The sequence below is a fragment of the Schistocerca americana genome, chromosome 1, assembly GCF_021461395.2.
Source record: "Schistocerca americana isolate TAMUIC-IGC-003095 chromosome 1, iqSchAmer2.1, whole genome shotgun sequence".
NCBI classification, from domain to species: Eukaryota; Metazoa; Arthropoda; class Insecta; order Orthoptera; family Acrididae; genus Schistocerca; species Schistocerca americana.
In genome coordinates, this window is record NC_060119.1 from 378,740,495 (window position 1) to 378,758,914 (window position 18,420).

The following is an 18,420-nucleotide window of genomic DNA, read 5'->3' on the forward strand; positions in this document are numbered from 1 at the left end:
GAAAAAGACATGGAGACTCTAGAGTATTTTAGATCCATTTTATAATGGTAAAACAATTTCAAAACTCAGTTTTAAACCACAAAGCATTTCCAGGGGCAGATGTGTACTCCAACCATAATTTATCGAAAGGCAGGCATAATGTCAGTTACACTTATTGCTTATGATTAAAACTGAAGATATTATAGGGAGGTAGGAAATCAAGAGTATGGGACTTTGATAAATTGGATAAACCAGGCGTGGCTGTTGATTTCAAAGGAGCATTAAGCAACAGTTTACTGTAACAGTACAAAGGAACACACTAGAAGTCAAATGGGTAGGTCTGTGAGAAACTGAAAACAGCAATCAGTAGAAACCTTAGTTTCATTCATCATAATCAATGATTCTCGAAAGCTTGTAAATGTGTCATTCACAATTTAAATTAAAAAAAAAACATACAAAAGGAGAAACTAAAAAAATCGTAGGAAATGAAGCAAGCCAAAGTAGGAAAAGCTAGAGGAGAAATGTAAAGCTGTTGAAGCATGCCTGACTGGGAAAGACATGATGGCTATGGGAACATTAAGAGAGTACTCTGGAGGAAAGAAGTACCTACAATAGTATTGTGAGTTCAGACTGTAAACTAATACTGAGAAAGAAAGAAAGGCTGAAATGCGGAAGGAAAATACAGAGGGTTGAAAGGTAACAGAGTGGACACCTGCATTTTGTGTAGACTAGCAATCAATGTGGTGAATAAGGTACTGAACTGGATTGTCTGTCTAAGCCAGACACAGCATATGGTTACTGGTGAAGACCTGTATGTAGTTTTCCAACGCGTTTCAGTGCTAAGCAGGACGACGCTGAATGAAAGGCACTTAAAGATTAGATTAGATTTACTTTCATTCCAACTGATACATAGTGAGGAGATCCTCCAGGATGTAGAACATGTCAGAAAAACAATAATACATGACAAATATTTACAACTGAAACAAATAAGCTAATGTACCTTCCACAGGCCACAGGTGGCATGATCATCATTTTTTTAATGAACAACATATGAAAGAATCATTTTACAAACACTCATTTACTAGGATCGCATTAACGCACTGAATTTAAAAAGAGGTTTTTAATTTATAAGGGAGTGTAAATGAGATGAAGTAATTCCAAAATGGAAAAGTGTTGCAAGTGTTCAGACATGATCTGGTATGTTAGCAGTGGCCAAGAAGCTTAATGAAATGGTACAGGAAGAGAACAAGGTAATGAGTGTCACCCCACAGAGAGGAAAAGCACCCAAGGAGACTGAGGTGGGTTTCCCACCAATTCAAATTGTCTTCCAAACGTCAATGGCAGTTCTTAATATCAAAACTGTGCATAATATTTGTGTATTAGGTTAGTAACAAAATAATTCCATCCTATTGCAATATTTTATGTGGTGTTATTCATTTTTAATACACAGTATTTGATGTCATTTTGATAAACGTTTGAGTAAAATCTAATAGCCAACTCTTTCATTAATGCCAATCAGTTCTAAGTTGAGAAAAAAAAAACAGCAATAATAGCTAATGCATATTACTAGGATTGAGTGGCATGGTGGGCAAGGGATGACAGTGGCAGCCAACAAGAAGCAAATAAAAGAAATAGTGTGGCAAATCATTGTAAGTTGGGCTTGGGGAGGAACTTGTTGAGTAGACATTGAAGAGTGAAGGGATTTTTTGTGTTAAGACTTGGTACAGTAAGAGGCTATGGTTCCACGACATGAGAAACTTTCGATTCATTTCTGGGTGGCAAGTGGCCACATAGTCGAAGTATTGGGACTTTTACTATTTCGCAACTCTATCATGACAGAACTTTACAGTGAGTGCAACTCTCCCCCCCCCCCCCCCCTTTTTGTCAATATGCTAATGCAATTATCTTATAGAGGTTAGATTAAGGAAAGGCAAACCTACATTTCTAGCATTTGTAAACTTAGAGAAAGCTTTTGACAATGTTGACAGGAATACTCTCTAACATTCTGAAGGTGGCAGGGGTAAAATACAGGGAACGAAAGGCTATTTACAATTTGTGCAAAAACCAGATCGCAGTTATAAGAGTCGAGGGGGACGAAAGGGAAGCAGAGGTTGGGAAGGGAGTGAGACAGGGTTATAGCCTTTCCCTATTCAATCTGTCTATTGAGTAAGCAGTACAGAAAACAAAAGAAAAATTTGGGGTAGGAATTAAAATCCATGGAGAAGAAATAAAAACTTTGAGGTTTGCCGATGACATTGTAATTTTGTCAGAGATAGCAAATGACCTGGAAGAGCAGCTGAATGGAATGGACAGTCTCTTGAAAGGAGGATATAACATGAACATCAACAAAAGCAAAATGAGGATAATGGAATGTAGTCAAATTAAATCAGATGATGCCGAGGGACTTAAGATTAGGAAATGAGACACACAAAGTAGTATATGAGTTTTGCTATTTGGGAAGCAAAATAACTGATGGTGGTCGAAACAGAGGATATAAAATGTAGACTGGCAATGGCAAGGAAAGCGTTTCTGAAGAAGAGAAGTTTTTTAACATCGAGTATAAGCATCAGGAAGTCCTTTCTAAAAGTATTTGTAAGGAGTGTAGCCATATATGGAAGTGAAACATGGACGATAAATATTTTAGACAAGAAGAGAATAGAAGCTTTCGAAACGTAGTGCTACAGAAGAATGCTGATGATTAGATGGGTAGATCACATAACTAATGAAAAGGTACTGATCAGAATTGGGGAGAAGAGGAAATTGAGGCACAACCTGACTAAAAGAAGGGACCGGTTGGTGGGGCATGGTCTGAGGCATTAAGGGATCACCAATTTAGTACCGAAGGGCAGCGTGGAGGGTAAAAATTCAAGAGGGAAACCAAGAGATGAATACAATAAACAGATTCAGAAGGATGAAGGTTTGAGTAGTTACTTGGAGATGAAGCTTGCACTGGACAGAGCAGCATGGAGAGCTGCATCAAACCAGTCTCTTGACTGAAGACGACAACAACAGATAAAGTTTCAGGATTATAGAAGCATCTGATTCCACCCGTCTGCTTTGACCCATGACATCACAAATATGGCAGTAACGACCATTCTCAACGTCTTTAATATGGTGTCTATGACATCATTACATAAATGACAACAAACCTAAAAATACAAACAAAAACAACAAACACATCTCTCTCCAAAAATATAATCAAACTAATGGGACCAGTGCACGAAATTGGGTTTTTTGGGCGGGGACGATCTAAATATAAAACACACACACACACACACACACACACACACACACACACACACACACACACACCACGATCCAAAACGAGAACATAAAAACACCACAAAATTCCCAAATCCCACTACACTTACAATATCGACAGGAATCGGTCACTTCCCTTCACCTACACAGCTCAACCACAAATTAAGAAACCAACTACTCCAAAAATTATAATCTTACTGCAACTATTGATACCACAAAACCAACAAAAATTGGAACTGCTCACGATACCAAAACACGCACAGCTACAACGTCACATTGGAATTGGACACTTCCCTTGACCTATATAGGTCAACAGTAACTTACAATACCAAAACACACATAGCTACGATGACAACTGGAATCTTACACTTCCCTTGACCTATATAGGTCAATTGCAACCCACGATACCAAACCACATGTAGCTAAAACATCACATTGGAGTTGGACACTTCCCTTGACCTGTACATGTCAACAGCAGCTCACAATACCAATACACATGTAGCTACTTTTTTATACACACATAGCTACATCACATTGGAATCGGCACTTCCCTTGACCTATATAGGTCACGATACCAAAACACACATAGCTACGACGACAAATTGGAATCTGTCACTTCTCATGACCTATACAGCTCAGATACAACTGACGATACCAAAAAATTGAAATAGAGTACTTCCCCTAAGATACATAAATTAACCACAAGTACTGATACCAAAACATCAACCACTAACACACGCAGTAAATAACACCGACCCAACAGCACACAAAAACTCCACCAAACATCATAACATGCGAACAATAGACCCCCCCCCCAAAAAAAACTACTTACCATAAAAAAGTTCCGGCGCAATACACTAACCCCTAACTCGCATTTCACTACACCTATCTACGTCACAAGCCCAAAAAGTTGCAGAAACTTAATGATGGACAACATGTCACCCCCATTTCAGCCCGCAGACACGCACTATTATACTTAGAAGTCATATCCATACCTAACAAAAGAATCTACAAATTGAATTAAAAGACAAACAGCAAACCAATAAAATCAAACAACACTGCAGTAATATAAACACAATGGAAACTTAATTCTTAACTCACAGACACTAATATCCGTTCTTCTGTAACAGTCGCAACCGATAAATGCACACTTCAGCACTGACACCCAAATGAACCCAATACACCACATAATATGCGGACCATAAACGCACCACCAGAGGACACCACCAACTGCAACAAGACGACATCTGCAAACACAACACGCTCAAACTAAATTCCGTGCTGTCAAGGCATCACATGACAACACCCTTATGTCACGGGGTCAAAGCTACTGGGTGGGATTGGACACCTCCGTTGACCTAAAGTTTCTGACAATGTTGACTGTAATACACTCTGACATTCTCAAGACAGCAAGGACAAAATACAGCAAGCTGAAGGTTCCCTATAACTTTTACAGAAACCACAATGCACTTATGCACTACAATCTAAGTTGGTGGTTCCATTGCAACCTAAGAGATGTCACTTAAATATTCATTATGGAAATTTTGGTATTTGTGTGGTAAGTATTCAGAACTTGAAACTTCCTGGCAGATTGTTACTGTGTGCCGAACTGAGACTCAAACTCGGGACCTTAGCCTTTCACAGGCAAGTACTCTACCAACTGAGCTACTCAAGCACTCACGACCCGCCCTCACAGCCCTAATTCTGCCAGTACCTCATCTCCTACCTTCCAAACCTCAAAGAGGCTCTTCTGCAAACCTTGCAGAACTACCACCCCAGGAAGAAAGGATATTGCGGCAACATGGCTTAGCCACAGCCTTGGGGATGTTTCCAGAATGAGATTGTTACCCTGCAGTGGAGTGTATGCTGATATGAAACTTCCTGGCAGATTAAAACTGTGTGCTGGACCGAGACTCGAACTCCATGAAGAACTTATCTGAACCCACGGCACATGTCACCTTGGTTGGATATGTGAAGTCATTAGTAGTACATGAATTGGAGGAAGACATCTAGTTCAGGAACATAGTGACTGTCCAGGAAAGCTGGAACTTTCCTTACGAGCACTTTGTCTTGAAAATATAAAACATTTTTTCTGAATCTACGTATCATCAGAGGAGAATAAACTCACTATGAAAACTATTGCCACCAATATTATGACTAATAAACTTGGAAAATGAAGAAAGCCATATACTGTATTGCAAGTACTTTAGCCTTATAGCACTAAAGGGGGGGGGGGGGGGCGGGGGAAGACTACATGACTACCAAAACATTCTGCTCCACATTTTATTCAAAGAAGTAATACTTTACAGATTAAATATTAATTTCTATTATTAGATCTCAAATGGTAAATTTATATCACATTAAGTACAGAATGCCTTTTTTTTTTTTAATACCCTAACATAATTTTGAGATGATTTAGTAATCTAGGGTCAAGGAGCAGAAACAAATTTCATTTGTCCAATCAAGTTTTTAGAAACAGAAGGGCAGTATTTAGATTCATAACCTTAAAAGATGGATTTTTCTACTGGATATAGATCTCCAGTTGCAAGACTACCATCAGTGCTCATTACCATTTCATAATGTAACCAGATCATCAGCTGATTGAAACTATCAAATATATTTTACTTTAATATTTACGAGCTAAGGAGCACCACTTGCATGAACAAAATACAGTGCAGATACTGTTGGAAGAAAGTCTTAAGCTTGTTATTAGTTCCGATGATGACACAGCCTAACTTCACGTTTTTGAAGACTGTTATGTAACTGGAAATGAAAATATAATTTCATGGTGGAAAAAGAACACATTGATTACTAAGGTAGTTATCACAAATTATTTGGAAGATTTTACTGTAAACTGACAAACTTTTGCAAAGTACTGGGTGGCGCACGGAAATCCGACCCCACCAAACAAGAGCATATTATAAAAATATCATCTCGTGTTAATTGTAGAACTCCCTCTTCCTAGTACTTCGTATTTTTTTAAGATTTTGGCCTACCTCACAAAAAAATCGTGCATATTATACTTTGATTACAAACCACTACAAAAACTTACAAGGCCTCTACATACGCACAGAAAGGAGTCGCATAAATGGGAATACACGTATGTAACGACCTGCCCCATAATATCAAGCTAATAATTTTGGGGAGTTTAAGATTAACTTTCTTTGGTCAAATCCCAGACGCCAACTACGACGATCTTCAAAGAAACTTTCAACATTAATGGTTTTCTGTTTTTTATAGTTGGCGATAGCAGTGCAAAACAATCTTCTATAGTGTTTAAGTAATTTCATTACAATTTAACTAAATTACTCTAGATGTCTGCCCTCTTTCTCCGCATCTCCGAGACCCCGTCCGCAAAATCTATGGATTACGATTAATGTTATGTAATGTTGCTCACCTCTCTCCTAGGATAGTTTTCTTGTCTCCAGAATGATCTGTCACAGGATATACTGAGCGAGAAGATTGAATGTTGCGTTTACAATCTAAAAATTAATCAAATCTCGTGCTATAGCGATATGTTCAAGAAACAGACAGCAGTCACGAACATCTCACACACACGTCAGCTACTCCCGTATGCCGTCTACTAAACAGTATAAAAATGTAGATATACATTTTAACAAAAACTATATACACTATCGAGCACGGACTTCAATTTTCCTCACTATGCAGCACACAATAAAACTGTTACAAATGCGCACTCCCAATTCGAATTTGAAAGTTAGCAGGAGGGCCAACTATAAACAAAAAAACTGAATAATTCTTGTAATATCTAGAACGAAAAAGTCGAACCCCTCTATTTTTAAGAGTTAATAAAATTATGTGCAAGCCTCTTCCTATAAAAAGTATACGACATCCTAACGCTAACGAGTACTCAGGCATCGAAAATAACATAGATAATACACCGCTGCCATTGAGAGAATCGATTCATTCTCGAAACCATGTTTTGTTTGTGACTTTCCAAAGATACATTTTGATGTTTTTATTTTCTGCAAGAGATGTACTGTGTGCGAATAAGTGAAGCATAAATAACATATCACGCGCATTTGGTGTTTCAAACTGTGTAAACATTCAGTTGCCCAAAGTAAATTGAAAAGATGACTTACCATTACGTCGTAACCGCACATAAACCCACCGCAGTTACCGCGTGCGTTACCGGTATGTACAACATCAGTTGATTATATTCCTTTCTACCTTGCCCTAGCAGTAAGGGTTCGACTGCATTTTGGTATTCATTAGGTTTTAGAATTTCCATTTGCAAATTTATGGTTATCAAACGCGTCAGTCAAGCAAAACATCCGTAGGAGAAACAAGATTGTTCTCTCAACTTATAGTAAAATCAAAAGGCATTTCGTACATTACAAGCTAGTATATACTTCGAGTCCACCAATAAGTTGCCATATTTTACAGAAAAGACATTGTGAATATTACTGATGTGCTTGGTGATTTAAGATATTGACGCTATAGAATGTAGGCTAGCAGTAGTGTTTCACACCCGTTTATGATATACTTGGCATTTAGCTCAACGGTCAGCTCACATATGTAAGTTTTGCGGAGCAACATAATTTCTTCTTGGTTCAAAATTGTAGAATCTAGACTATTTGATTTCTCTCTTGTTATTCAAATGTCTGCAGGCTCAAACCCACACTGTTCCCATTAGAAGCACCAGTGTAGAATAGTTTATTAATTTTTATAATGTCTACATTTTCAGAGCAGACAGAGCGGTTTATAGATAACATTCCTGGATGATAAATTCATCTATTTAATGATGAATACGTTTGTTTCTGATGGTTTGCTGATAAGCAAATTTCAAGAGAAATTATAATGAGTCCATCTTCAATGATAATCAGTTCATGCAGTTGTTCATCATCAGGTGGTAAATAAGTTAGTAATTGTGCTCTGGCAAAAGATTAGCATCACTTGTGGTCTTTGCACAACCTTTATTGTAGCCTTGTTTTACCCAAAATATTTTCAAAGTTTGTGTGAAATGAACACATAATACATATCGACAGCCAAATATCTTTCATGCTGCTAAAATGAGATGTGCATTTAATCAGACCCCATCCAGCCAGGCAATAAAATTATGTTTTCTGTAATTTCTATAATTCGCTGTAGGTGAATGTCAGAGTTGCTCCTCAGTTTCAAAAAATAAATATGTGATTTTCCTTGCTACATGGGAGACATGTGCTATCCCTACTCATTATGAATTAAAAATCAAATTATAAATCAGAGTAGATTTGTGTAGTAGGAACTGATGGATTCTGCTGTACTAAGTAGCCTTGAATCTCGTGGAATCTTTGGATTTTACATAACTGACAAAATTACATCACATTCATCACAGAAAACAATGTTTCCATACTTGACTTTCAAGATCATAAATGGAAAAAAATAAGAAGTATCTGCAAAAAGTTTCTTCAAGTCTGTAGCAATGAAAATGACATTGCCAGACAATAGTGAGCTTGCCAATGGTTTACTCGTGATAACTGTTTGAACCAGGTGAATTTTTAACCATTTTATATGGGCGCAAGTTGTATCACAAGTTCATTGAGAACATCTTGTATGTGACAAAATAGCACAAAAATTATGTAGTGGACACATCCCATCTCACCTTGCATTTTTCTTGGTTTAGGTATGCTGTAGGTGTGTAGGCCTAATATCGATCAAAATGCTTAGAGACTTGTCCATTATCTAGTATAGGGTGCATCTTCTGAATTTACTGTGCAGTTTTGATTTTCATAACGAAAAGTGCATCAAAATAAATGTGACAAACTATGGTTAAATAAGCCAAAGGCATAAACATGTTATGATATGCTGCAGGTTGATATGTTTTTAAAAAACAAAAAAAATCAATTTTTAAAAATATAACTAATTGGATAGAACTCTCCCCTAATTCGTAAACTTCACCAGTCCTTTTCCTTCACCCATCTTCCTTCCCCTTCAACTCTTCCGCCAGGAGGAGGAGCCACTGATTCCGAAAGCTTCCAAAGTGTAATACCTTTTATATGTGTGTTCTCTTGCTGCTGCTTGGTAAATAGATTTTTCATCTATCTAATTATGTATATTTTCAAAACCTATGTTTGGCATCAACAGTCATTGGCTCCACCAGCTCACACCCAGATTTTCATACTTCAGTGTAACCTGTTCTTTGGTCTACACTACCACCACAACAAAGATATTGAGGTTAGCTCAAATTGGATGAACCTCATTGCACATTCCATTATTTTAAAAAAAATTGTCTTTGCCGAGTGTGGGTTAAACGAACTGAGACTTGAAGTCGGCTTTGACTATTGGTATGGTGACGCTCAAAAGAGAATGGAATGCTAACTCGGTTTATTTTACTACTGTATTAGTTCTTGGAATGTGGTGACAGACTGATTTGTAACATTGCCTGAGGTTTAGATTATGTTGGTATTTAATGGTTTGCTTGTGACTTTGTGAAGCCAATAAATGTGAGATATGAAAGAGATGACCACAGCCTTCAGTCGCAAATGTGCTTTTATTTAAAGCATGATGCGTTTTAAAATTGGAAGACCTATCTTCAGGTCCTAAACATATTACTTTGTCATCATTTGTACGCGGTTGTTCCCACTGGTCCTATTAAATAAATACATTTTAGTTTCCGGATGAAATAAAGGTGATTAAAATAAAACAATGGTTAAAATAACTATCATCTTCTGTTAACAGTTGTATGTACTTGTTATGCAGGTCATTCATTATGTACAAGTTGTCAAGTGATATCGGCAGGTTCAGGATTACACTTTGCCTGTTGTTTTTTACAAGATGCCTTTTAAACATGAATTGCGGATACTGCAAGAGTAACACAATTGCTGACAGAAGCAAGTTACTCTCGGTTATTGTTAGTCACAACTGCTTCATCATGACACAAAAATATATTCGTTTGATAGGACCAGTGAGAACTACGTGTCTGAATAATGACAGGATATGTTAATTCAGTTATTGGCAAATATGATATTTGCCTTTGCCAGGTATTAAATGACATCTCATCTTAATTGCAGCCAATAATGTATTAAATAAATGATTTTTCTTTCTCCATGTGTAAATTCTCTCTTTGTTGATACAGGATGTCATGGTTACATCTGTTAGCAGTTACAATTTCATGCAATGATTCACAGAACTTTGTGCCTTCAAGACCCCATTCAAATTGCAAATAAGTGTCACTGTGTACTAACCAGTTTCAGTGACACTGAAATGACTATGATTGTTACTGGTTCACTTGATATCACATTGTATGGGAATCTCTGATTAGAGAAAGTAAAGCCTCATCTATGAAAGGAATGAACTGACACAACTTGTGAATCGGATCACTATGTGCCGTAGGCATAGTCGTAGTAGACAGTATCTTCTATAGTGATAAGTGAGGTATACACTTATCACTAACTTTCTGGCATATGAGGGTCCACACACTGGAACATGTCTTTGAGCTCTAAGTGCACACGATTTTCTTCATGGCCTATGTGATTGCACAAATGATGGAGAAATTGCTGTGAAGGAGATTTTGAACAGAGAGATAACCCTTCGTCCATCCCTCATCAAAAAATCGTCTTTTCGTTGTCGATTTACAGTAGGCCTATATGTACATAACATGCACCAAAATACTCGTCAGGGTAAAACTATAGTTTCATGCAGCAGTGTTGGCTGCACTAGCCATAAGGTAGGGTTGGAAGAAAAGAGTAGTCTCTGAACCTTCACAGCCAACAAGAGAGCAGCTGAAAGTTGATGTGTTTTGATGGAAAATTGTCACATTCTTACGTCAGTAGGCCCTACGTCACAGTCTCCGAAATCATAATACATTCAGAAAAGCAGGCAAATATTTTGACAAACATGGTTATTAATTTAATTTAATTTAAGCTGTGCTGTTAGGTCCCAATCTAACGATAACATTGTAATTCATGACAAATTCTGAAGAAACATGTATGTACAAATGTTATTCCAGGTGGGATTGCTCATACGGCATGTGTATGTGTAACAATTGCCAGTGTTGTGTCTCAATGAAGTGTTCATGCCTAAAAACAAATTAAATTGTCTCAGCCATATACAACCTGCTTCCTGGAGTAACATGTGAATAGGGCTCCAAAGTTTTCATGGTACTCTACTCGAACTTAATTAGGAAATGTACTTGGAATCTAATCCAAGGAAACACAGAACAACTGGGTACTGTGAAGATATTTATTATGAAAAAAATTAAAAATGCGAACTGAACAATCATTGACAGAGAATGTTAACTCCTACTCATTAATCAAAATTTGAGATTGCCAAAACATCTACGATTTGACTCGAAATTCAACAGAAGCACTAAGTGGTTGATGCTGGTTAGCACTGAAAGTCTCCACCCTGACTGGCACTCACAGTAAAAAGCTCAGAGGTCAAGCAACATATTTACTGTTAAAGATTCCCTATCTTTCAATCCCTGGTGTGTATATCATCGAATTCAAATCAAAACCTTATGAAATCTAAGAGTAAAACTGTTCACTGACAGCAGTGTCTCAGAATACTCTCCAGCGATGCGTTCTTCTGACACCGGGCAGAGAATCTCCTGAGATGTTGTGTTCCAGTTTAGAGCAGACCTCGCCTCATTAGTGTGCACTCTCCAATTGGCCGGTCATCATGCCCATGACAAATGGAATGCTTCCCACACCATGAGCTGTGAAGCTGTCGGCAAATTGCCTTCACATCATACTCTGTTTGTAAAACCTTCTAGAACATTCTATAATTCCTCATTTGACTAAAAATTCAGCCAGTTAGATTCATTTCTCTGCCTTGTGGCGGAAATATAGCATGGTGTTTTGCATGAGAATTTCTTTGGCCATATCTGCAGAGGGCATTCCCTGCACATTCCTTCATGCTGAATAGGCTGGTGGGAATGCTTGTAAGATGTTATCTCAAAGAGCTTAATCTTTCAGCTGCTGCGTCACCCACAATTCTTTTCAGCAATGACAGGGGCGCCACTAGGATCCTGTTCCGCCAGCTTCTCAATGGGGTGGTATTGTCAGAATTATTCATGTATGATGGGATATCGGGCCATCTTACAGAACCTATCCACTACCGACTAATTTTCCACTATGATTACGCAACTGCTGTGATGTTGCACAATCAAGTGAAAAATTGACTTCACAGAACATATATTAGTAAATCTGAACCTATCCTATGTTATGCCAAACAATTTTCATACCAATTTTCTTGGAGACTGCATACTCTAATAAATTAACCTGTGGTCATTTATTTATTCTTGTGATGGCACTTCTTGCTGTAGAACTCTTGGTTCTCTGTCTCAGCAGTTCCAAATCTTAACACCAACATGACCAGGAGGGGGGTAATGGTGGAAAAAAAAGTTATCATGGATCAGTCTTAACATTAACAAGTTTTCCGCAAGTGTGTTTAGTAAAGTCAGCCTCCAGCCTACCATTGAGTGCACTGATGCAACTCAATTTGAAAGCGCACCACAATCATCCATCCACAAACATTAATATGTTAATCTAAAAGGTAATGCTTAAAGTCTATGGCCATCCAAAAACTATCTGTAATTTGCTTTTTCTCTAAATTATTTGATACACAAACCTAAAATTAAAAGTGATCTACATTTACTGTTAAAAAAACACATTACATTAATGAAAATCAAACATGGTCAGCCTCTAAGCGCATCAGAGTTCACAAGCTAAAGCTAGATCTGTTTTAACTTTAAAATACGTAAATAAAAGAGAAAAGCACCTTTCCAAAGGAAGCATGAACACAAACACCCTGAGTTGCAGGTGGTTTGCATTCACCTGTACTTCTAAGTAACTTAAATGATTAGGTTGGACAATTATCATGGACATTATCACTTAACTAATCAAAAAACTTTAAACTGTATTCAGACACATTACATAAAAATGCATAATGGACAAAACATTTAAACAGTAAATAAAATGATTTGCAGTAACTTTACATATGACAATTGAATGAGAATGAAAACCAAAGAACATGAATGCAAAAAATTATTATTTATTTATTATTATTATTTATTATGTAGTTGGTGTCACAGTTTGTGCAGATATACAGTATGTACTCGTGTCTGTGGGCTCTAATCTTTCGTTGCACAGAACTGCAAGTTTTCATGACATGGGAGCAGAAAGTTTCAGAGGGGGAAACACTGTGTTTTCCCGGGGTGGCATTGGAATGAAAGAGAGTGTGACCTTATACCAATACATGGACTACTCTTGACATTTTAGTCCATGGACTCGCTTGACTCCAAGAGGAGCTAATGCATTAGTGGCATTAGTGTTTGACTGCTTACTGCATTCCAGTGGTTCAGGTGCGGCATTTGCTCAACCACATGTAGAGCTAGCATACTGTTCCACAACTGTGTTGGGTTCTTGTAGCTGTTGCTCTTGTCCGTGGACTGGACAGAAAACAAGTGGATGATGCCCAGGGTACAGTGTTAGGAGGAGACATGGGACTATAGCACTTCTGAAGTACCTCATTATTTTCGAGACAATTTCAGAAATGAAGCATAATGCGCATTTAGCAGTCGTCATCTTGTTCTTTTACTGTGATTGCTTAAGTTTGCTTTTTTAAACTTTTTCTGTGCTTCAAATAGTTGTTTCTTTTATGAGGAAGGGGACCTGCTTCTTCTACAGCTAGATGTCTTCTTTTTCTTGTACTCTTTTTGTGCTTTTGCCTTGCGCCTTCTCTCCTGAATGTCTTCATTTCTTGTGTCTTCAAAAATCTTGTTAATTGTGCTCTTCATAGTCTTCCGATCTTGTTCTGCGGGCCCCAAAATTGATTTTCAAGTGGTTCTACTAATAGTTGACATTTATTTAGGGTTACCTCCTGAGTACATCTTGTGCCAATGTGTGACAGCAAGAGTTCCGTTCTTGCATTGTGATACAGTCATTTCTTGAAAAGTGGCTAAAACTACATGGTTTTGTTTTGGAGGACATAAATAGTGCTCGTCTCCTGGTACCCAGAATAGCAGCTGCCCACATGCCCCTGTGCCAACAGTGAACTCTGGCTGGAGCCGTCCTCATGGCGAGACTTTTCACCCAGTGGTTTGACATATACCAACACATGCCTGCTTTCAGTTGACAGGTTGGCATGCGCCCTTACCTCGGTCGTTTACACCCTATCCCACAGGACCTCTCAAGTCGTGTGTTGTACGTCTGCCTCTTCACTTCACTTCCTCTCATATCCATGACAAGCTCTCATCAGCTGTTCGCTCCCTGCAGCATCATGCCCGTGCACCTGCTGCTGGCTCCTCCCAGTCGATTCACCTCTGCCAGTGTGTCTACTGTTCCCCCGTGCTCGCTGTAGCATTGTGTACACCCAACAATTTTATGCATAACAATAACCTTAATGCTTATGACTAATTACATTATGTTTTTACATACTGAGTTCTCATAAACATGAGTTTTCCCATTTCAATTCTGATACAGATATTGTCTGTGTACTCTGAAGGACTATGAAATTAAACATTCTGTGACTAATTGTTGAGTTATTTCTTTACATTCATAAACATGAGTTCAACATGCTCAATTTTAATTCAAAATATTGCCTTTACACTTCGATGGACTATCAAATTAAGTGTTGCCTAACTAATTATTGAATTCTGTCTTTACATTTACTTAGACTTAAACGGTCATTATTGATCCATAAGTTATTTTTGATGGTTGTAGGGTTATGGAAGATTAGTGCTTGGTTAGCCAAGCAGTTTTACTTTCTACGTCACCACTAAGGTTAGTTAAAATGTTAACATGAAATTTTATAACTTTCTCTAAATTTATTGAAGTCCGTTGTCTGTCTTGGAGCTACGACTGGACCCTATGTTGCAGATAGGCTATCACTAACGTCCGAAAACATATGGCAATGTGTGGATCGACATAGAAATTTTTATGACACAGGTGAGAGTCACCCCAAACTGTCCTTAAATATCCAGTGTTATTAATTAATAATGCAGAAGAGTTACGTACCTAGTTTGCTTTGTGTTGATTTACCTTGTTGGTGCATACCACTTTCCTTTTACTTTCCTTGTTAGTGCCCATTATGAGTTAATCCTTTTCTTATAACTTCCTGCTTTGCACATTTCATTGAGTGTTTATTATATTGATACTTGTTGAGCATCGAACAATAATTAATGGTAGGAATCTTCTTAAATAAAACAGTTATGACAGTCCCTTTCTTCTTTTATCACTATACACAGTCTGCCATTATATTCTGGGTTGCAGTTTCATGAAAATATTGTCCTATGACATTTGACTATCATTCTGTGTTCCTTTATATGAACTCAGTTTGTGCACCTTGCATCAAGCCCTTTCTCAACTGTAGTATAAATCGGCACTCTCGCATGTGTGGTGAGGCCACCATACCCATGATAAATGGCCTTCTGTATCGGTGTGATAGGGAGAAAGTACCACGGTCTAACAGGGAGAAAGTACAATAATATCCAAGTCACACTGACTTGAGCAAGAAACAACAAATACTGCTTTGTCAATGTTAAATGGAAAATCATTATCTCATGTTATTAAACAAAATACTCAGGATCACTGTATGTCCTGACTTCTGACAAAGATATCATCGCATTGAAGGTACTTTGCAGTTCTTTGTATTCAAGCCGCGGTGCTGCTTTGCACCTTGCTACCTAACAGTCACCATTCAAATGATCAAACATTTCCAATATTATCCAAGGAAACACAACATTGTGCCAGTGTTTGGGTCATGTTGATTACAGTGTTTCAAATCACTTAATGTATGTGTTTGTTCCATTTTTATTTATGATTTACTTTATGTACAAATTATAAATGCTATTCTTTCTATTTGACAAATGCTTTTAGGTGGCTCACATGGTAGACTTCTACTGACTTTTCCACTTTGAGACTTTAGAATTCCATGGCCTTACCATGTGGCGCAGTCTTGCTGATCCACAGTATGCGGTAAAAAGTTCATGGCAAACCCCCTTTTGCCTGTCCAACAAACAGTGGGCTTTCATGAGGATTTTCTGCCTGACGTGAAACTCTCTCACCATTGCCATCTTACGAGCTCTTTCTTTCCGTTTTCGAGCCAATACTCAAATGTTGTGGAGGGATTGCTTCCCTATTTTCTCACGCTTCAGTCGTTGTCTAGGTTGGAAGTGGACTGTGTCTTGCATCAAATCTGGAGTATGCTTATTCTTCAGCACTGTTGTCAGTGAAAGTTTGGTTGTGCTATGAGATAGCTCGTTTGACATCCTGAAAGTCTTTCAAGTACACATTCCAAGTTGCATGCTTCTTTCTGCAGTATAACCTGCATAAGTTCCCTAAATCTCTCATTATGCCCTCACAAGGGTTAGAACTGGGGTAGTACCTAATGGTGTACACCAGTTATATTTTATGGTTCCTCCATGTGATGTGACATGTCTGTGACTGGTAACAGGGACCTTTATCTGACAGAATTCGGTCAACATGTTCCACTTGTGCAAGAAAGTCTTTGTACAGTGCCCTGCTTATCAACTACTCAATGAATTTTTTCAATGGTACAAGTGTCACATTCTTTGGGATTAACTCAACCACTAAACTAATATAATTAAATCCACATGATGTGTGGTAGGGGGTCCATCAGATCAGATGCAGCTGTTTCCATTTATTTCGTCAGCATCATTGGCTGCAGTGGTGCCTGCGTCCAAACTGTAGATGTTTTTGCTTTCTAGCAGTCTTTGCAGATTGATAGAATCTTCTGTATTTGCCTCTCCATATTTCCAAAGTGGCATAGGCTTTTAAGTTTCAGGAAGCATTTGTAAGCACCAAAATGTGTGCAGCTGAGATGTATGTAGCAAATTATCTTATTTATCAACTCTTCTAGTACATACACTATCCATAGGGTGCTGCGTGCATTACATCTGAAAAATTGCATACCTTTTCTTAAAAGATACTGCTCCCATATTTGTGCGTGGGTTTTTTCATTCTATTTAGTTTTGATCCTGAGAAGTTGTGCGTCTTTATCTTGCATATTTTTCATTGAGGCCATTATGAAATTTTCAAATGCCACCTTTTTAATCTAATAAATTCAGAAGGACTCATCCTCAAACACCTTTTCCACATTCTTTGTGGCTCCTATTGGTGAATGTGATTAAGTGTCAGTGATAATATTAGTGAGACCATGATTTGTAGATCAAGGTGAAGTTGTACTTTTGGAGTATAGAAACCCAGCACCCCAGTCTGCTGTATGTGAGTTTTGCACTGTCATCAGGAGCACTGACACTTTGTGATTTGTGTACACTTAAGTTTTGCGTCCATACAGAAAATACTGAAGTTTTTGAAACCCTCAGATGACCACCAGTGCTTAAAGTTTTGTAACTAAATAGTTTCATTTGCACTTTGTTAGTACATGGTTTCTGAATGCAGTCATCTTTGGAGTCATTTGATCGTGCTCTTTGTAATCTCAGAATATTGATACACCAAGACTTGTCTTCGAGCTGTCTTTGGCCACACAAAAATCTTCAGAAAGATGTGGCTGTACAAATGGTAGTGCATGTAATGCTGCCTTGCAAATCGCAGAACTCCCTATCTGCGATCTCTTTCCACAAGAACAATGGTTTCTTTCCTGTCATGGCACAAACTCACGGTGTGGCAATTTCCTCTATGTAAATGAATCTTTTGTAAAAATTTACAATGCCTAGAAATCATGAAGTTGTTTAAGTGTCTGTGGTATTCTGATTTCAGCTATGATCTCTAATTTTTTTTTCAAGCCAGCTGCTATCCCTTCTGCTGAAATGATGTAACCCAGGAAGTGGACTTTCCTTGTCCCAACGCAGAATTTGTTAATGTTAATTGTCATTCCATGTTCTCGCATTTTGTCAAGTAGGGCTCCTAGCACCTCATTGTGCTGTACCCATGTTCTCCCATATTAATATGTTATCGACTTTACAAGTTATTCTGCCTCTTAGGTTCTGATCCAGTATAGTCCCTAAGTCACAAAAAAAAGCTGCAAGTAACACATTGAGGCCGAATGGTAGTCTTTTGAATTGAAAGTACCTACCAAACACAATGAAGGTCCCGAACTTTCAATATTCGGGTGCCAGTTCAATCTACCAGAAGCTGAATCTGAGTGTGATAAATGTAAATGCCGACACTCCATGAAATGTCAATAAGAACTACTCAAATGTTTCTGGCCAGTCTGTCTCTTCCACAATAATTGTGTTAATCTGTCTACAGTCGA

General features: G+C 38.0%; 2 protein-coding genes across 2 annotated transcripts in view; one reads left to right on the forward strand and one right to left on the reverse strand.

Annotated features, from left to right (window-relative positions):
- The window catches only part of LOC124600842, a 45,312-nt gene extending 38,346 nt beyond the window's left edge, over nt 1-6,966 (reverse strand). The window contains exon 1 of the mRNA XM_047136196.1: nt 6,638-6,966. The gene's annotated coding sequence lies outside the window, so the exon portion shown is untranslated. The remainder of the gene's footprint in view (nt 1-6,637) is intronic.
- Nucleotides 6,967-7,203: 237 nt separating this feature from the next.
- The window catches only part of LOC124600858 (DNA damage-binding protein 1), a 177,033-nt gene continuing 165,816 nt past the window's right edge, over nt 7,204-18,420 (forward strand). The window contains exon 1 of the mRNA XM_047136197.1: nt 7,204-7,395. Within this exon, the coding sequence (XP_046992153.1) occupies nt 7,335-7,395 (61 nt within the window). The 5' untranslated portion in view covers nt 7,204-7,334. The remainder of the gene's footprint in view (nt 7,396-18,420) is intronic.